This window comes from Parasteatoda tepidariorum, chromosome 1 (genome assembly GCF_982258835.1).
Source record: "Parasteatoda tepidariorum strain Cologne lab strain chromosome 1, Ptep-v5.0, whole genome shotgun sequence".
Lineage (NCBI taxonomy): Eukaryota > Metazoa > Arthropoda > Arachnida > Araneae > Theridiidae > Parasteatoda > Parasteatoda tepidariorum.
In genome coordinates this window covers 27,462,026-27,484,142 of record NC_141755.1, presented here as the reverse complement: position 1 = coordinate 27,484,142, position 22,117 = coordinate 27,462,026, and the positions used below count along the sequence as shown (strand labels likewise).

General features: G+C 29.8%; 2 protein-coding genes across 3 annotated transcripts in view; both read left to right on the top strand.

The window, feature by feature from the left end:
- The first annotated feature begins 519 nt into the window (after positions 1-519).
- LOC107442081 (G protein-coupled receptor Mth2) lies at positions 520-8,684 on the top strand. 2 transcript variants are annotated; one of them, XM_016055551.4, is made up of 3 exons: positions 520-624; positions 3,765-4,559; positions 7,867-8,684. In XM_016055551.4, the coding sequence occupies exons 2-3, from the start codon at positions 3,805-3,807 to the stop codon at positions 8,165-8,167; spliced, it is 1,056 nt and encodes a 351-aa protein (XP_015911037.3). In that variant the 5' UTR covers positions 520-624; positions 3,765-3,804; the 3' UTR covers positions 8,168-8,684. The 2 variants fall into 2 exon arrangements, with proteins under 2 accessions (XP_015911037.3, XP_071036178.2); XM_071180077.2 differs by having other exon boundaries at positions 533-620.
- Positions 8,685-13,047: 4,363 nt separating this feature from the next.
- Positions 13,048-22,117, top strand: part of LOC107442085 (kinesin heavy chain) — a 59,923-nt gene continuing 50,853 nt past the window's right edge. Inside the window, exon 1 of the mRNA XM_016055554.4 lies at positions 13,048-13,581. Coding sequence (XP_015911040.1) covers positions 13,441-13,581 — 141 coding nt within the window. The 5' untranslated portion in view covers positions 13,048-13,440. The remainder of the gene's footprint in view (positions 13,582-22,117) is intronic.

The window sequence follows — 22,117 nt, the reverse complement described above, 5'->3', positions numbered from 1 at the left end:
TGATTTTAGTGAAACAGTTACGACACCTAAAATAAATATCGCGTATTAAAAGAAACTTTTCATTTACATTAATATATAATAAATTTACATTAATGTATATTAAATTTTATTTAATAATATCTTCAAAATATTTTATGATATTTAATGCATGGTAACATTTTATTATACGTTTTAAAACAAATTAATTTTTTTTATAAACAGTCTCAGTAACTAAAATTATTACATTATATTCTATATTTATTTTTCACTCTCTTAAGTCACTTTTTCATTCTTATGTTTATCCAAATATTTTTTTAATCAATGGAATTTCGCAACTAGAACTAAAACTTCTTTCTAAATAATCTAATAATTCCCCAAAATATATCGGTTGAGTCATGCGGAAATTTTACTTTTCATTAAACTGAAAAAATCGGAAGTGGATATTAGAAAAAGAACTATTTTTCTTGGAATTCAGGTTAACCATCACCGGAAACTACGCTGAGAAATTCCATTGCGATTTATCCTTTACACATAATCAATGCCAAGTACAAATAAAAAAGATTTTATCTAATATTTGTATTCATGTGATATTTTTTATACACTTCGGCAACGAAATTTACTTTTGGAAAAAATTGTCTTTTGTAAGTAAGTGGTAATTTTCACTCATTAATAGTTTTATTAATTTCCCCTAAAAATTATTTTCATATACATTTTAAGCAAATTATGATTAATTTATGAATTAAGTAATATTTCTTCTAATAAAAATGTGCAACAGGGAGATAAATTATTATTATAATTTCTCCATATTCTACAATTAGGATGTAATAAAACTCTCAAAACCCCTCTCATATTGCTTCAAGACACAGTTAAATCAAATAACAGCAACTGGTTGCAGTAACCATTATTGGTGTGAAGCTTAGTCGCTCTCCCGAACTCGTTGTTTCGCAGCTTCTCACCGACTCTTTGGTAAAATAATATTTTAATCATAAACAAAGAAAATTTAAAAAAATTGTTGTTTAATAAAAAAAAATGTAGTGGATTTTTAACCTTACTCTTAATAGTTAGATTATTTGAATCGTGAAAAGTTTAAGGGTACTAGAATGAGATGAACCCTTAGGCGCAGAGGATAGTGACGAGAGGATAATGTTGAAATTTCAAATTTACATGTTGTGTTGTACTTAGTATTCATGTACTGACCTTATAATCGTTTATACATAAAATAATATTTTTTTGCTCCCTTAGAAGCTCTTCATTTAAAATATTATAATTTTTTATTAATTAATTTTTAATGTAATATTTTGTTAGTTCTTACTTTCTCTGTTTTTCTCACTTATACATACATTTATTTGATCTCAGCATCTTAAGTTCGATGTTGAATTTATTTATTAATATTATTTTAGGTTTTTTTTACTTAATTTTGATAGATATTATTCCTTAACAAACCTAATTAGCTTTAGAGTGTTACATTTGGCAATTAATAATTTTTGATATTTACCATAACATGAATTATATTTGTAAAGTTCGATTTTTTCTCCCTCAAGTTTGTTTACCATATTAAGTTTTTGGACCACTAAATAAATACCAACGGTAACAAATAATATGGTGGTTCTTTTGGATCATTAAATTTCCATTTCTGTGCGTGTGTGTTTAAACCCTAATTATATCTAACTTGTGGGCTGCGCCCCCTGCTCGCTAACGCTCGCCAACCCCCGAAAATTGCTGCGCAATCTTATATGGTTTGCTTCGCGTACCAAGATCGCTTCGCTCGCTACTAACTTAGGTACATTACAAATGCACACAATTCTAAGAATTCAAAACAATCACTCAAATCCATATAAAAAAATTACATCTTTTTAGTAAATACTAAGTCATTAAAATAAATTTGAATTCAAATAAATGACATGTAATTCGTTAAACCTATTAGAAATGTGCTATAGTATAATTCGTGATGTAAATCAAAAATCGTCAAATAAATTCGTAATGTATAAATTCGTGAAAAAAAGCGCTTTCGACAAAATACTAAAATAGAGATCTATCGACAAAGACTACTCACTTCTGCCTAGCTTAATAGTATGAGATTGCCGCAGCTGATGCTCTCTGGTTATTTCAGTTTCCGTTTTTAAAAGCGCTATATGTTGAGTCACCTCAGATAGATTTGGCATGTGACATTTTTAGCGGCAATCATGGGTCGATTCGCCGTGTAACAGAAATAGTAGCGTAAGCAAAACAAAGCAAACGTTGCTGTGAGGAAACTTTGTTGCTTCCTTCAGTAGCCGTCAAGGGTTGTATAGTGGAATATATGAATGTTCATTTGGGCCAATATTGAATGAATAAAACAATTACGTTTCCAGGAAATAATGTACAAATCGTTGAATGTAAATTTAGATTTTATTAAGTATAATTTGATTCAGAAAATGGCCACATCTTCATCCAAAATAAGAAATCCCTTAAAGGGATGAAATAATAATGCTCTCTATTGACAGATCATAAAGCCAGAACAACATTTCTGACGGTTAGAAAATTGAGACTGGGAGGCCCCCAAAAGGGCTCCCAGCCTCGCAAATATTGAAATTAAAAGTGAATATATTTATTCTCAACGGACAGAGAAAGAGTATGGGTAGGAGATCCAAAATTTGGCGATTTATCATAATATATCATAGCCAAAAACAAAGCCAACTAGCATATCTACATGGGTTTAAAAGAACACCTTGGCGATCTCAAGTCGCCAACAAATTTATGTGAATTATTATAAACATGCAACCGAAACGTTTAGCCGTTGGAAAATTAGAATAAAAAGTTATAAATAGATTTTTGTTTTCGATTAGAGGCGACAGTGAATTAATATGTCTGCATAATAATGAAATAAAAAGAAAGTATTCGCTACATTGATCTGGAAGAGAAGAAATAAATATTTTATGTTCGTTTAAAAAGATAAAGTTTTTGATTTATTTTAAATATAATTCTATTAATAAAAATAAGCTTAAGTAATGAAGGATATTTTAAAAAGATAGGAAATAAATATGTAATGCCAAATTCTGGCATCACAGTTGCCACCGGCGGAAAAGAAATACAGCCAAAATTTGGGAGCCACGTAAGAGAATTATATATATTAGATATTTAGATCTATTGGTAAACAGAAGTGATTTTTCTAAGTAATCATTTTTTTAAATAACATTTATGTTGTTATAACGTTATATTGTTGAAACAAATTTGATGAGTTCACATCCTTAATTTAATATTTTCACTTACCAAACGGTAGGATATATTAAATACTTTTTTTTTTGCCTGCATCTCATTGTGCATGAAGCTGATCCTTAAGTTCTAAATCATTTAACAGATCTCTTTAACTGTAATTTATAACAGTATATTAATGTTATTTGCTCAAAAATAATAATTGTTAGACCACCTTTCTAAATAACTTTATCTTAAAATGTAAGGCAGATTTACATTATAATACTAATAAAAAAACAGCAATTCTCTTAGTTTTAAACTCTTGAATTAAAAGCGTAATAATAGCAGTACAGGAAAATAACTTTAAGTTAGGGATTCAAAAATATTTATAGAAAAGCATGACTTTTATTAATTTTATGCTGACTACAACCAAAACAATAAGGAGACGAATGAGGAAAAACTGGATCACACCACGTGATTTTCTGGCCAATAAAAATGCACCGACAACAATGGAAAACTGCGACACCATCATTAGAATTTTATATATAGTAAGATACCATAATAATATTATACTTTGCAATTCTACTTGTTTAACTAAACTCTTTTTAATACAGGATATAAAAAAAAGTATTGAGAAAGGTATTGTGACATTAAATGGAACTATCAACGGCAACCACAGAAGTGGATACATCACTAGAATGGCAAAACGCAACAGAAAGCTATTTTTTGAACCAGACAAGCGACGTTCTGGAGCAGAATGTTTCCAACGCTACTACAGGAACTGCTTCAAATGTCTCTCAATACTATCCAATCATAGTTGCAGAAATGGTTCTATCTTGCCTTTGCTTAATATTCTCATTGTTTATTTACTCCACAATGTCTAAATTCCACAATGTGCACGGCAAGAATCTCATCAGCATGTCTTCTTGCTTGCTCATAACATTTCTCATGCTCATTCTCGACCTCATGATCAGAAAACACATTACTTTCTCAATGTGCTTTACGATCGCCATGATCATTCACGTGACATTCTTAGGAACATTCTTTTGGACCAATGTAATGGCGTTCGATATCTGGAGATCGCTTGCCAATATTCGGTCTAAAAGTGAAGTGAAGAGCAACTCGAAGAAATATTTGAAGTATTCGGCGTACTCTTGGACTGCTACTGTCCTAGTAGCCTTACCGGCAGCTATTTTAGAATTAACTGAATGGGTTCCACTGAAGTTCCGACCGCAATTCGGAGTAAAACGTTGTTGGCTAAGTGGAAAAACTGCTTTCACTTATTATTTTAACTTACCGGTTGGAGTCATTCTATTCTGCAATCTCGTTTTGTTCTTGATGACGATGAGAAAGCTGATAATCGTAAAGAAGATGACAGCAATATTACAAGTAAAGCAACAACAAAAAAGGTGCGCATAAAGTTATAATTATTTTTAGTTGGTTTGAAGTAGATGTGATAAGTCTGTTCTTAAGTAGCATTTTAAATAAATGAATGGGATGTTTTTATCACCTAAAAACGTAATCAAAAATGCAATTTTAAAAAGACCTTCGATTTCTAAGAAACAAATGCAAGTCATTGGATTTGAATTCGAAAAGTATTACTTTTTATAATGTTTGATTTTTTTCTAAATATTAAAAAATTAAGTCGTAAAGGAAAAAATGTAAAGATGCTGCTCCTATAGCACATTAATCAATGCTGATTATTGCCATAGGCGCTCTGGTAGCTCAGTAGGTTAACGCGTTGCTCACAATGCTGATGGAGATCTGTGGGCTGTGAGTTCTATCCTAGAAATCGACAAAGTGAGTTCTATCTAGAAAACAGCAAAGTGTTGCCAAGTTCTATTAGTACTATTTTTTTAATTGGTCTATGGTGGATCAGGAGATAGAGCGTGTGCCTTCCAATGAGGATAACCGGGTTCGAATCCCTGCAGTGGCTAGTCGATAAGAATTCCGCACGAGGCTCGCACCGACCACAGTGCTGACGTAAAATATCCTCAGTGGCAGACGGATCTTGGGTTAGAGTCACCTTGCAGTCAGGCTAACCGTAAGAGTTCTTCGTGATTTTTCCTCTCCATGTAGCGCAAATGCGGGCTAGTTTCATCAAAAAGTCCTCCACGAAGACAAATTTCTCCCAATTAATGATCCAAGAGTTCTCTTGTATTCTGGAGAGGGTTTAAAATTACAAGGCTACTGAGTCGAACATTAAGTTATAAACCCTAAATTGGGTCGGCTGTACAACAACGATTATAAAATAAAATAAAATCAGCAAGGTGGACTTTTAATTTGTTGTAACTGAAATTCCTTTCACTGGTTTTGGTGCTTAAATTTGTAAAGAGAGGGATACCAGTTCAGGTATTAGTCATGCTGTCTGTCACCATGTCGGGGTAAAAAAACTGTACGGTATTCGTAACCTGGCTGTAACTAAAAGTCAGAATCCAGCCTGAAATGGGCTAGGTGCTTGGCCATGGTTGCGTGATGTATACTGATTTCTGTATTACACATACAAAATAAAACTTTTACTAGATGAAAGTAACTGTTCTCATCTAAAAGTTTTGAAAACCTCATACTCGTATTTAAAGAAATAACAAGAGAGCTATTCGCAACTTTTTCAGGTTGTAAGAGAAAAATCCTTTATGTTTTCCATAAAATTTTTCATTCGTATATGATCGACAGAATCTTTAAAAGGCCTTTTTGGTTCCATCCCAGCCGGCTTAAGACTCCCCCTGTAGTAAATGGTGACTGACGAAAGTTAAATCTATCGGATCACAAAGTCCTCCATGTTCCCATAACAAACCAATAACTCCTCGGGTACTGAATTGGAGATTGCTCGTTCTCTGGTTCAGGACAAAATTGGTCTGTGGATGAATGAAAGGATGTATGTATAGGTCCTCCCTATAAACTGGCTGCGGCGTATGTCGTAACTGAAGTCGAAATCTTGGCCATAGATGGAACCACTGAACACAAAAGAAGCGCACCTCTTTTGTCTTAAGGGCAAATGACAGCAACAACAAAGACTTTTTAAAGTAGAGCTCAGTTTCATGCACGCTTTTTATTTTTGAAAATAATCGCAAGTAATTTAATTTGCTTAAACAATTTGTTAATACTGGATAGTTGAAACAATGCATTAAGTTTTAAAAATTTTAATTCCCGTTTTACGAGCAAGAACCTAAGAAATAATACGTTAGAACCTGATGTTAATATTTTCACTTCAACAGTCGTTTATCATTCTTAATATGATGGCTGTAATGGCTTGATATTTGATAAATTGTAATGTCGTATATTTCTATAAATACCTAGCGTTTAATGCGCATGTATTGAAAGGGTTAAATTGCTTTCTTTTTAAACTTTTAACCTCATTTAATAGCGATCTCTGTGGTCTATTTGATGGTGCTACCTCATGGGGCGAAAATCAATCTTGATATAGTATTTTTGAATTTATTAATATTTCAATTTTAATTGTTTCGATATTTATTATTAGAATTCAATAAAAAATAGAAAATGTTCAGCATAAATTCCCAATTTATTTCTACATTATGCGATCAAAATTAATAAAAATCGTTATTTATTTTTTGATATAAATGGGTCAGTTCCCCGACTCACGGTCAGAACAGTTTAGAGCCCACTCTTAACTGTTCTGATCTGTCGTTCGAAAACATACTTTAAAGTTGAATTGATTTTCCTCCTGAGAGAAAAGTGGAGATATTCTTTCCTCGTCTTTTTGTTATAAATATATGATTTAGTGCGGAGCTGAAATTTTATGAAAACAGACTTTTCATTTTAATACGAAATACTTACCAATGCTGAACCAATAATATTTTCCCATCACTTTTCCATCAAAATAAAAATTTATATAAAATATGCATTTACAAATTGAGAATTTGATTGATGAATTTAAAGTAGAACAATCAAACCGCACTCAGTAGAAATGTGTTCCCTAAATTTGTAAAAATTGTAGATTGTATTTCCTTTGTTCAATATTTTAAATTTTTTTGTCGGAGCAAAATTATCTTAAAGAAATACTTAAAATATTGATAAAAGAATTATTAGTAAACAAAGAATACTGATGTTACATACGTGATCAAACTACACTCAGTAGAAAGGTTCCCTAAGTTTGCAAAAATCGTGAATTGTACTTCATTATTCAAGATTTTAATTTTTTTGATGAAGCTTAATTATTTGAAAGAAATATTTAAAATATTGATAAAAGAATTTTTAGTAAATAAATAATACTGATGTCACATAAAAATTAGGAATTTGATCAATCAAAAATGATCGTTAAATGATTAACAACCATTAACCATAAATGATAAATTTCTCAAAAGTTTGCAAAAATCGTGAATTGTATTTTATCATTCAAGATTTTAACTTTTTTGATGATGTTTAATTATTTGAAAGAAATATTTAAAATATTGATAAAAGAATTATTAGTAAATAAAAAATAATGACATTACGTAAAAATTATAAATTTGATCAATCGAAAATTTTATCATTAAACGATTAACAATTATTAACCATAAAGGATAAACTTCTCAAAAGTTTAAGAAATTTGAAGCTGGCTTAAAAATTTCCATGCCGAGGAATAGATCCATTGAAGTATTATTTTAGAACATTACTTTGATTTTTCAAAAGATAAGAAATTGTTTTTAATGAAAACTGATATTTTTAATGTTAATAAAATAATTATAATCCTATATAAGCTGATTATTTTAATTACAGGTTTTACTTATATTTAAAACTATTTCTGGTGATGGGAATTACATGGACGACCGAGTTTATTCCTTGGATAACAGGTGTTTTTTCACTATATGCTATAGCCGGCATGTTAACAGCTCTGCATGGTGTTTTTCTTTTTGTTATTTTTGTCGGAAAAAAGAAAACTTTAAAACAATTCTATTACAAAAACGTATTGAAGAAAGAAATATACACACCGAATAGTTCAAGCAGTCAGCCTACTTTATCTTCTTCGAATTCAAATAAAAAAGAAAAACTGGAATATATTAATGAATCAAGATGCTAAATATTTAATGCATGTGTAATTAGTACAAAATAAATTGATATGAAAATGAATATGTACTAGCTTTAAATAAATGTATTTTGATATAATATTGAAAATTTAGAATGAGCAATTAGATTTTGAAAAAGAATTTTATTTTTGTGTTGACGATTATGTTATTTATATTTCAAACATGTTTATTAATATTGTTTTTTTTTGGATAAAATTTTTATTAGTATGAAGGAAAATTTTAAGGATTTTTGAATGCAATTCTTATTTATTAAAGAAAGAACAAACTTTATTTAAAGTATTTTCAAGACTGTAATTATTAAAATAAAAATTTTCAACTATTGTTTTTAAAAAAGACAAATCTTTTTAATACATCTACGCATTTTTTTTAAAATAGTTATATTTAAAATTAAAAGGTGAAGCTTGTCAAAAACACGTTTTTCAGAACTATCATTTCTCTCTGATTTCTCTCAGTTTTGATATTTGTAGTCAATACCGCAAAACTGAATTTCATTCTGTCAGAATATAAAATGTCACAATTTTAGAAAATACAAAATAAATAAAAAATTCAAAATTTAAAAAAAATTTTTTTTTTTAATTTAAAAAACCAAACCAGTATTTGGTTTATAATGAAATGAAATACATATGTTAAAAAAAAACAATCGATTAAACTTTTAAAGAAATTGTTTGAATTGGTATTTACCGCTCTTCACACTAAAGAAAAACATATATAATTTGTACCTACTATCTTTCAGTAAATAAAGCATATGTAATTTAAAACATATATAATTTGTAACTACTATCCTTCAGTTAATAAAACATACATAACGTGTAACTACTATCTTTACTAATTTATAATCGGTAAAGAGATTTTATGTCTTAAAATTTTGAATTAAAGTGTGCAACTTTTAGCATCCCATTGTGTCTACCTGCTATCAGCGGATATATTGAATTCTAGTTATATGAACATTTTCAAGAACATATCATAATCATTTTTTTAGTATTCTTCATAAAAGGAAAAAGCAACACGAAAATGAAATCAATTGACGTTTCCAAGGGAGCGGACTTCCCAGTGACGCAAATGTTCCGCATTTAAGACTGGCTCTTCCTATGAAAGTGCGGAATAACATACGAATTCTCTGTGAAACTTATTTGGCTCTTTATCGCACTTTCGTTATTTTTCTTTGTATATAAAATGTACTCGAAACGAACTGAATGATTTCATAAATCTGATCGACCTAGAATTATTTAGATATAAGCTAAACTCTCTTTCCAAAGTTAAATTTTATAACAAACTGCTATTTAGACTTATTTTCAGATAGAAAGTTTACAAGTGTTTAGATTTGGAATAAAATAGATATGAACCAGGTTTTCTGCTAAAGTGATATTCTTACACCAAATTGTATTTTAGACTTATATTCAGTTAGAAAATTTACAAGCGTTTGGAATTTCCATTAGAAAAAATTACACAGAAATATGTACTAGGAAAAAATACTCAGAAATCCTTTTTGATTGAATAGAAATCATTATGCTTTTTAGGTAAAAAAAAAAGCACACGTTTGCACAATTTGAAAATGTGATTTATCGTATGTTGCCCATTTATTATTTTTCAGTTTCTTTTCTTCCAGTAGATATTAATTTTTCAATTTTCTATCATTTTATATTTATACCGAATTAAAAAAGGAAAATCCGCACATAGCTTTATTAGCACATGTTTCACATCATAGCTTTTTTAATTTAGTTGATTTCAAATTTTTAAGAAAACTTGTGTATTATTTTTCAAAATATATCCTTTAATGGAAGTAACCAGGTTACACTAATTTTACAAGTTCATCAGGCGTTATACTTGTGATAGACGTTATAAATAGTAAAACTGTTTCAACAAAAAAAAATGTTTTTTAAATTTTCTGTAGAAAAAAAATCTTGCTTTATAATTTCCATGATGAAAAAATCACACACTTCGTGGATTTTCACATACTCTTAATAATATGTCTTCAAATATATTTGGAAAAAAACTCTAATTAAGAGTTAAATACTAACTGAGAGTAAAAAAAATACTTTCTCTAAACTTGTCAAACTTTAGAATTGTAACAACGCTTGCCTGGATCGGTAAGCTCAAAATGTGAATACATTTTCAGTTCTTGAGTAAATAACCTCCAAATTTTTAAAATCAGATAAAAATAAAGTATATGTTATAATTGCTTATCCCTCTTGGCTTAGACAAACTAAACTAAGTCAAGTCCAGGAGATCATGCCTCCCAATATACTTAAATATATATATTTAAGTATTATTATTTTCCCCCTTTTTTTAAAAAATATTTTTATCCCCTCTTCTCTTTTATCTTAAATTGTCACACTTCATTATCCCCTTATCACAAGTCATGCTATATTTTATATATTTATAGTTCAAAGACAAAGCAATACGTTATAGACCATGTTTCGAGTCTCTAAATTTTGACAATGTGTTTAAATTTAGCATTTGTGAGCATAAAAATATTGATTATAGGTGTACGTATTTTGATAAAGGGATATAAAAGTAAATAGTATGAAAATATATAATATATATTTATGTATAAAAGATAAAAGTGAATAAGATAAAAGTTTTTGATTTACTGATCTCAAATATTTTTATTTTATCCAAAATGTGTAGTAATGTCACACTTCTTGTTACTCCTGTCACCCCTTATCATTAACTGTCTTCTCCTCCAAGCGTGACCTCATTTATGCATAGCCCCTTTATCGAAATCCAAGACTATTAGTAATAGTTTCGAAGCGCTTTTTTAAAATATTTTATGACTTTAGAGGGCATAGTTTATTGACTTACCTTTTTTACAAGAATTTTAAAAATATAGTATTTTAAGGCCGGTCATTACAGAATGCCCTGCAAGGCCAATGCTACTCCTCCGAGCAGCGATGCCTCAGGGGATGGAGCGTTCGCCTTCCAATGAGGCGAACCGGGTTCGAATCCCAATCGATACGAATTCCGCATCCGGCTTGCCCCGACCACAATGCTGACGTAAAGTATCCTCAGTGGTAAACGGATCATGGGCTAGAGTCCCCTTGCCATTAAGCTAACCTTGGGAGGTTCTTGAGGTTTACTTCTCAGTGTAACGAAAATGCCGTTTAGTTCCATCAAAATGCCCTCTATGAAGGCAAATTTCTCCCAATACTCGATCCAGGAGTTCCCTTGTCTTCTGGATTGGGTTAAAAATTACAGGGCTGCGGAGTTGAGCATTGGTAGTCGTAAACCCATGAAACTGGGTCGGCTGTTCAACGACGGTTATAAAATAAAATAAACTACTCCTCCGGATTCTTGAATTCTCTGAAGTACTATCGATATTTTAGTTTCCAATATATACCCCCATTAAACAAAATACAAACCCTGAAATGATTTAGATTTTAGTGCAGATTTATTTTTTGCTATGTAATAAATTTATATGGCATGTTAAATTAGCGCATTTTTATATTTATTCTTTTCCGATTCGCAATACAGTTCACAATGCGACTTCATTAACCTCTGATGAATTCTGTAAAAGTAGCTTTTCTACCTATGCATTCGACTGACGGGAAAAACAACGTTCTTCAGACTTCAGCAGGGTCGAAACTCGGAGAAAGCTTACCGAAATGTGAACTTCAATTACATTATTTAAAAATTAACGATAAATGGGTTTTTGAGGTCGCTTATTACGAATTTAATGTTAGAATTACGGAATTCCAAAATGGTGGATCCAAGATGGCGGCGTTCAAGTGTCAAAAATTGTATTTGTTTAATAAATATTACTTCAAAAGAGTAATATTTTCACTGTTATTCAGTATAAAGGTTCATATTTAACTACTATATATATATATTACCAAAAATTATGCTATTACAGCGAGTAACAATAAATAAATAAATATATAAAATCTGCATTTTTATGGGCAATTTTAATAAATTATCATATTTATCAGTATATTTTAAGCGATTACATATTTAATTCTTTTATACAAACTATATATCATATTCCAATGACTTTAATTATTTTCTCTCACTATGTGATCGAGTTCCTTTAACAGTTTTTTTAATAAATTCTACCGTGTTTAGGAAATGAGCTCTACTTAGGAATTTTTACTGAGTAAAAATCGTTGAAAATCGAATGAAATAAAAAGAAAGAAAGAATTTTTTACTCTGAATATCAACTGCACAATTATAGTCTAGCTGTTTCTAAACAGTATTTATCTAACTAAAAGCGATAAAAATAATTTTTTTCTCTCATTTTTTTAGAGTTTTAGAGGTTAGTTTTTAATAAGAGTATGAGTGTGCTATTTTAATAATTCTTATACGATATTTTGCTTTATTAAATTTCTTCCCTTTTGTTAAAACTTTTTAATTTGTTACAAAAATACATGCATTGATCATGCTGCTGATGTTGATGAAATAGTAAATCGATTACTTTGTTTTCTCCTATTTAGTTTTTTTACCTAAATGTAACATGCAAATGTTTTAAATAAATAAATAAACAAGTAAATATTGTAACCAATCTATTCTCTACATATTTGTAGGAGATAAGAATCCTATTCGAAGTAAATTCCTCTGATAAAGATCTCGTTTTCCTTAATTATTTTAATAGGATGCCTTTTTTCAAAAAGAATTTTTTTTTTAAATTTGAATGACATTCTTGAATCTTTACATATTAAAAATATATTCTTCTACAACGAATAAAAAGAAATCTGATAAAATGAATAACTCATTTTATTTTAGAATTACATTTTAGTCAATTTTCTGGTGTATCACGAAAAAGTTTCATGCATTTTTAAATATATAAATAAGTGATCAAAAGTAGCAAAATTTAAAATATTTTCTTATAATTTGGCGATAAAACTGATATTGGCGTGAATATGAGATTATGGCAAACCCCATTCATTTTCTCATTTGTGTCTGGAGAGGTCGCGTGTCATGTAGGCACCGGTACAGCCCCGGCATTTCCTCTCCCTCGCATCGGTTCCCGCTCTCCGCCTCCAATGATCACGATCTCCAATTAAACTCAGGAAATGTAAAAAATGTTTTATACCAAAAAATAATCCATCGTATAACTTGAGAAATCAATAAGACCAGAAAAGTAAATATTTCTTTGTCATTTCCATTGTAAAATAATATCCTCTGCAGTGGGGGCGCCCTATGCTAGACAGCTACCCTGACGGAGAAAATCGAAAACATGGGGCTGTAACTGTATTTTGGATTTGAGTGGAAAAAAACTGAGTATTTTCTAGTTCATTGTACATTTTTGTGGAGTAGTTTGTTTTGTGATTGCATGAAAATGAATGAAAATCCGTCAGAATGCAGCATCAAAGTTGTGTGTCGTTTTCGCCCCCTCAATTCCTCAGAGGAAAAGGCTGGCAGCAAATTTATGGCAAAATTTCCTTCTGGAAGCGAAGATTGCGTTAACGTTGGGGTAAGTTTTCATAATTTTCTTTGAGCTCTCTATACGTATCTTTCTTTCTAATGTTTTTGATTTTCTGATTGGTTTAATATATTACTTTAAACTATCATGAAGCATTTGAATATTTAATTTAGAATCAGATCTAGGGTTTGTTTTTGTACTTTCATTAAAATATTTTAGAAATCAAAGTGGTCTGGAAATTAAAAGTAATAAGTGGACTAAAATTGTTATTTTTTCCCCTCTGCAAAAGTTTTTGATTTTCTGATTGGTTATATATATTATTTTAAAACTATCATGAAGCATTTAAATATTTATTTCAAAATCAGATCTAGGGTTTGTTTTTGTATTTTTATTAAAATATTTTAGAAATCAAAGCTGTCTGGAAATTAAAAGTAATAAGTGGATTAAAATTCTTATTTTTTCCCCTCTGCATCAAGGCAAATAACTGTAAAGTAAGGAAGCAATTTATTAAAACAGTGTATTGCACGAAAAGAAAGAAATCAAACATATTTTATTTTTGTGTTAAAAAGGATCGAAGAAATTAAAAAAATATATTGTTACTTAATATTATATATTGAAAAATATCTTTAAAACGGCTCAAAATACTGTGTAGCAAATTTGTTTTGCACACATATTTTGGTGTGAATAATTATTAAGATTAGTTAAAATCAAATTTCATCACAAGTTGTCAATTTTTCAAAATAGTGGGATTTTTCCGATTTCATCTTTCAACGTATTATTCTCTTCTTTTTTTTTTAAAAAAAAGAATCAATTTCAAATTTAATTTGTATTGCTGTTGTTTCGTTAAAAAGTCTGCATTTATTGAAAACTGAGTTGTTTAAAGTTGATATTTGTTTTATTTTCAAGTTTCAGTAAAATACGCAGACACATAATTTATATCTGTCAAAAAAATATGAAATGTTAGATCCGGCTAATTTTTTCAATATGAGAGAACATGGTATATTTGATTTTTTTTAAAAAAACGCTATGACTTTCAAAAATAGAGAATTATTTTCCAGTAAAAATTATAATTTTTCTTTTTATGTATGTCTTATAACACTTTTCCTATTTTTTTAATACGCAAGTAAAGCCTTTGTGCTTCTATTTGTTAAATACTTAGATAATTGTATTATATTTATTTATTTTTTAAGTCCACTGTGTTTCTATTTTGAATGTATAATGTATGGGTAATTTTACAGGTGATTTCTTATTTAAAATATGTGCATTGAAACTACGGTGGAACTATATGGCACTGTAACCACACTTGGAATTATCGGCGTGAATGTTTGCTTTAACCTATTCCAACTTTTAAATTTATTAATATTTGCTATGTATTATATCTCATAATCCTGGTCGGTAGGGAGCTGGGCCCATATCCAAGAGGTCGTGGGTTCGATCCTCACCCGCCGAAGACTCCCCGTGTAGTAAATGGTGACTGATGCACGTTAAATCTGTCGAGTCTCAAAGTCCTCCATGTTCCCACAACAAATCAATACCTCTGGGGGTACTGATCCAGGAGTTTCCTTGTCTTCTGGATTAGTTCAAAATTACAAGGCTACGGAGTTGAACGTAAGTAGTCGTAAACCCATGAAATTGGGTCGGCTGTTCAACGACGGTTATAAAATAAAATAAAATGTGTTGCTTGTAATTTGAACACTGCATACATAAATAATTTATTAAAGTTCAGTATCTGAAAAAAGTAAAACATCTCCAAAAAGAAAAAAAAAGTTCTAGAATTCTTTTTTTTTTTAAACTGATTTCTCTGTGATTTTTTTAACTACAAAAAATTTCAATATCGTAGTAAAGTTACCCATACGTATTAAATTTATCAAATCAATATCTACTTATATATTGATTTAAAGTTATCGAGCAATGAGCTGATTGTTATACAATAGTGTCGATATTTTAAAATTCTATTCTTTTATCAATATATTTTATGAATTCTATGAAATAAATGTAAAATGAAATAATTAAAATTACTATGAAAACTAGCTATATTTTAAAATATCACTGGGTTCTTGTCTCTCTATATAACACTATAGCTTACGAAATATTAGTTTTCTATAATATTGTTAATTGTTAGATTTGATATTATAATGCGAATTTTTATTTCTATAAATTGTGCACCTAATTGCTCTTTTATCGCCGATTTGTGACTAAATAATTACATTGGGAAATAATACAAATTTGTAATGACATTATTTGTTTACATAAATATTTACTAATGTCTATCAGTTACACTATTAATTTGTTAAGTATTGTAAAATCAAATTTTTTTTATTTATATTTCATTTAAAGATTATAAGAATTACGTGAATATGTGTATGCGTATGCATGATTTTTAGAAGTGTCATTTCATATATAAGTATAATCAAATCAGGGAGCTGCGCCTCTATGCTATGATTACTATGCAGTGGCTTTTGCTTTGAATCTCAAACTGATTTTACACCGAAATTAAAAATTATTTAATTAAAAGATCCCCAACCTTTTTTATGGTATTGCAACAGATTATGTCTAATAGATTACAGTTTGTGATTTAAAGCTAGTAATTTTTGTCGATAACTGTTAAAAATTCCCCCTCAAGCTTTATTTTAAAAATTTTTTATTCAATTTTTGGTTACTAAAAAACTTTTTATGTTTTCTCCAACGAGAGTATTTAAAAATAGTGAGAAGATTTAAATTCTACTAATATTTTACAATTTTTTACTTATTATTTCAATTTCATGCATTGACTAGACGCAGTTTCACACAAATCTTATAATAAAAAAATATTATTAATTTAGTGTTTAATAATTGCAAAACAGTTTGCAATAGTAGTAATAATAGCATAATAACAGCTAGATTCATCTTTGTAATTTAAGCTAGCTTACTTTAAAAAAAAAAAACGCAGCACATTAGAAACTTAGGAAATGAAATAAAAGTAGCTAAACTAATGAACATTAAAATTTAAATATAAATATATGTAATGTTTAAAAACATTCAAAACAACAAATCAGTTGAAAATTCTCGTTCTCAGCGAATTGCAGTTAAAATAATTAAAACTATACAAAATATGTTTAACGTAACTGACTAAACTTTATGTATTATTTTGAACTTTTTAATGATGTAATAATGCTCACAAATGTAAAAAAACTGTACAAGATTTTAACGAATATATAAAAATGTACTAAATGTTCGCGAATATTCTACAAGGCAGTTTTAAAATTTTTTTTTTTGAAAATTCATTAAAAAAAACTGAAAATTCATTTTTTCAGTTTATCTAAGTGAAAATATTCTCCTACATTAAAATATTAGGTTTATTCTGTAGAAAAATGTTCATACTCTAATTTTTGATTTCGAATTTATGTCAGCGTTTTAAAAAGTTTCTAAAACTTAAAAAAAAAACATTTTTCAAATTTCTTCAAGGAAAATTAAAATAAAATAACTAAAATTATATTTATAAAAAATTTCTAGCTGTATTTTTAATAGGCTTTGATATATTGTTTCAAATTTGTAAAAATATAATAATTTATAAAAAAGAAGCTAAATTTAAGTGCCATTTGTAGTGAAGGAAACCAAATATCATCTCACAATCTAATTAAGAAAAAAGCATTTTTTCACCATTTAAAAGAAAATTACTTTATTTTTTGACATAAAAAATGCAAAATAAATATTTTTGTATCCTTGCTCCATTTGAGTAATAACCGCAGTTGGGAAGCTTTTCGCTTGCCTTTTACATGTGAGCTGTGTTGATCAATTTTATAAATCATTTATTTACTCCTACGTGTGGAGTCGCCCTTGAAACATTTCATCGACAAGCATTGTTTCGATTTGTACACTCAGTCACTTCTTTACGAAGACAGCTTGCTGCGGAATATCGATCCCATCGCCTTCTGGGAAAACAGTAGGGAGGGGTTGGGGATATTGATTTTTTTTGGCGGAAGCACAACCCTCTCGAATATATCTCCTCCAAATCATATGGAAAAAAAAGAATCGTCTCTGGTTGATGGTTTCGATAAACGAAACATTCAATGTTTTTAAAAGTGCCGATAAGTGAGTGACTAGTCCTCACTCCATCAGTTAGAGTACGCCCCTGTTTTTTAAATTTACCCTCTTGTGCAAGAGTGGTTGTGGGTGGTTAAGTGGAGCATTGGCCCCTTTTTCTGTCTTTGTTTGACGGATTCAAAAAATCTTGACAACTGTTTGCCATGTTTAGTCAGTTTTAAAACTCAAATTCTGGATTTTAAACTCAAAAATTGAGTTATAAGTTGAAAGGCTGCGTTTCAACTAAGACATTGTTTTTCTTAATTCTTGTACTCGACATGCATAATCTTAGGGGTAAAATAATTCTATTTCTGTCGTCGATGCTGTAAGGGTTGAAACGCAAACAATTTATAATCATTTTAAAAGAATTATCGAATATCAAATGGTTGAGAAATAAATATAATAAAGGCATTTATTTGTCAACTCTCGACTAGCCATATAGAGTTGCTATACACGATAACTAAAACTCAGAAGTCTATGAAGTACGTGTCACATTTTAAATGTTAAAATTAGCATTGAAAAAGTACATTGGATCTGAGGAAGAAAAAAAAAGAGAACTTGAAATATTTGCAAGCAGCCTTTAACGTTGATTCATTTGTTGACATACAGAAAAAGAAGTGAATTGGCGCCACTTTTGTGAACTTTATTTTTATATATATATATAAAAGACATGTATTTTAAATTGAAAATTTTGAGTGTGGAATATTTGGTAATAAATATATCTGGCACACACCTATTTTAATGTAATAAATAGAATTTCACTTTAAGTGGTAAAGAACATTAAAAAATGTATTTTACGGTATATGTCTCTCCTCTTGGGCAAAGAGACTTTATGCCACCTAATTTGCTGCATTAAAAAGGACTAAAACATGCAAACCTTCTTGTTATCGAATATACTTAAAAAGTTTTAAAATATTTCAAATATCTAGTTTTTAAAAAAAAATTTTTTTTTTTAAGGAAGACAAAAAAAAATCCCCCAAAAAGTATTAAATTTATTACTATGTGAATAATGTTTTTGTAATTAATTTCTTTATCATCATTTTATCTATAATAACAATATGAATAGCTTGTGTGTCTGTCTTATAACTTCAGAACCGTTTGTTCTATCTTCCTGAAATTCTGACAGCGATTTCAGCCTCCGATCTTAAACTTCAATCAAAATTTTCAATTAGACTATTCAGGAGAGTCATTTGAAAACGGAATTATTTACTTGTTTAAACATTTGTCATTGTTCCAAAATTAAACTAAAAACTGTTATATTTTTCAATCTCTTCAAATATTTTAAAGATGAGTTGTTGCTCGATTTGATAAAAAAATATTTTTATTGCACGTATTTAAATATTTCATTATATTTTACTTGCTATGTCAGATATACTCAATGAGCAACGTTAATGTGGTTGCAGTGGCGTACTACGTTATCAAATTAGTATTCCTAATGTGTTTTGAAACCGTATGCTTGTTTTGTTTACATTAATTCTGTTAAAACGTGTTTTTATAAAACTAAAAAATTTCAAATCAAAGGAAAATTTGAGAAAAAAATTAGTTATGCATTGAAAAACAAAACTAATGGAAAAGTGGTACTGATTCGTTTAAGAGAAATATAAAAAAATCGCAAACTATTAGTAAGACCAATGATGTTTAACTAATTTAAGAAATAGGTATACACTAAAATAAAAAAAAAACAATGTACTCAAAAGCAAAATTAACATATGTAAAGGTCGTTTAGAGGAACCATAAAAAATTGCCATACCTTTATTACCACCAAAGATGCTTAATTAATTTTAGTAATGTGTATTAACTGAATTAAAAAAAGCTATTATGTAAAACACAAAGTTAATGCTGAAAAAGTACTTATCCGTTTAGGGAAACTGTAAAAAAAGTCAAACTAATATTCACGCAGATGACTCTTTACTAATTTTGGTACTACGTACTACTGGTATTATGGTAATTGGCACAGTTTTAATAAGGAATTCTGCTACAGATTTTTCGTAGTTTCAGAATTTTTTTTTTCCTGTGGTAGAAAAAATAGTGGATAATTGTATTTTTTCATCACTACATAAGATAGTAAGATAGAGAAATGGTCATGTTTTAAAGTCCTTATTAAAGTATTATAAGAATTCCACTAGTTATTTTAAAATTTGGGCTTTATTTTACTACCTCCGATAAATGCATTTCGCATAAAACTCAGGAGGATATGTACCATACATGCTAATGTGTGCACAAATTGTTATATTGGTATAGTTTGTAATTTTTAAAACTGCATCAATACGGAACAGTTTCAATCTATAAATACTTTGGAAATAGGCCCCTGGAAAGTGATAAGAACCTGGGAAAATTACTTTTGAGCTGTCGTGAGTTGACCACGAGCTATAGCATCATTCCAAGTGATACTAAACGCAATTAATCTTGCAACTGCATAAAACTTGCAAAAAAGGTCTGTTTAATTTAAAAAACGAAAAGTCACCGATAATAGCAACGAATAATAATAAATAAATAAATAATTGGAATTATTTTAGCTTTACTGATTATGTCAGTAAATGCCGTTCAGTTTTGTGCAGGATTTTCTAATGTTGTTCAGCATTGATATCTTGATTCCTTTTTTTTCTAACCACGTATGAAGAACGCGTATTCAGCTATAAACTAGCATAATTATTCATAATGAAACAGTAAAATCACGATCAAACAAATTACTAAAGATTTTTTTTGGAAGTAAAATATATTTTGTTTTACAGGGTATACCAGAATAGGTGTTCCTAAATTTTACATTGCTTCACTTTCACCGGTTTCTTTTTCACGAGAAAAATTTCTTAAGTCACACTTTAAAGTATAGACTTTCTTCTAACTCTACACGCAGTCTAAATGTATGCATTTGAAATGGATGCCGTTTGAAAGCTTAGTCAAAATCGCGATACGAGAAAGTTGAAATATTGCGAAATTATTCAAGAGAGTAAAAGTAATAGCGTGAGCCAAAAAAAAAGTTTTTTTTTGTATTCTAAAGAGAAACCGGATGCCCTGGTGATTGTTTAATTCATCTTAGAAGTGGAGCCAAAAGAACGCTTAGGACAACGGACGTGATCCGTTAGAAAACGAATTAGACGCAATCCACTCTAATCTGTCCGACAAAAAAAAGGATAGAAATATCAACATCAACGATTAATAGAGTGCTGTAAAACGATTTACAGCTAAAACCATACGTATAACAATGAATTCATGGCCTTACCAACGCGTAAAAGCAAATTAGAGTAAAAAAAGAACAAGATATTACTATGTTGGTACACGGACGTGTATAACTGTAGATGATACTAGAATGCAGCAGAAGTATGAGGTGGCATTTCCCAACATGCAAAGTTTCTACTTCTTACTGATTCAGGGGTTAAACTCAACTGTGAGTACAACTTGTAATAAATCTTGAGGAAGCATTTGGTTTAGCCTGCTTCAGATTTATTTAGGTCCCGCAGTGGACTGATCGTTAAGACACGGTTCCCAGCAGATCACTGAAGTCAAACATCACTGACTACGGTCAGTGTGCGGGTGGGTGACCACTTGGATCAGTCTGCGTAGGGACCGAGGGTGTGCGGTATTGGTCCTCGTTAAACTGTGCTACCGTAAAGTGCTCGACTTCGCGCACAGATCGTCGGGCTACCGACGCGGGGGTGCCATCCCCTCCGCAGAGGATCAAAATTGTGATGGCATGTCTTCGGATCATCCTCCGGGATATTTCCCAGACCGTCGCCAATAGCCCAATGTGCAGCTCTAGTGCGACGTAAATTAACAACAACAACAATCAGATTTATTTAGAGCACAATCATACTGCTTTTAATAAAGCTCAATGCCCGACAAAAAAAAAATGATGTCAAAGCAAATTTTTGGATTTTATCTGTACAGAAGAGTGGCCTGCCTGTTCTCCAGCTTTAAAACCACTTGATTATTTTTCTGAAATTTGATTTCTCTTGAACTACGCATCATCGGATGGTTAGACTATGCACTTCCTTGCATAGGCCTTAGCAGAGACTAATGCCTTACTAATCTCGTCGACATCAGTGAATATCCACCTAGATTACATTGCATTGATAATTTTTGATGTTTCCTCGTCAGACCCGACTGTTTCATTTTTTATTTTAACCTCTTTCATAGGTATTGCGACGTTAGAATAAACATTATCCCGATTTCAAACCGTCATTATCATTCAACAAGTAGTCGAAAATTGGCTCACAGTCACCACTAAAGTTCAATATTCTTGGTTATCATGATATAGAAAATAAACAAAATGACATAATGATTTCTATTTTGAAACTTTTTACGTTTACTACAGTTCTGGATATCATCAATTTACCTTATTTATAATGATGAATCAGGGAAAATTTAATGAGGATAACATTTGACGAAGGTCAGCGTAGACAGAAAAAAAAGTCAAACAATAATTTTTGTAGATCAACACAAATCAGTCATAACAAGAATTTACACTGTCTCATAACTTAATACTAATCCCTTAAAGTGGCAAAAACTCTTAAATTGCTTTTTATTT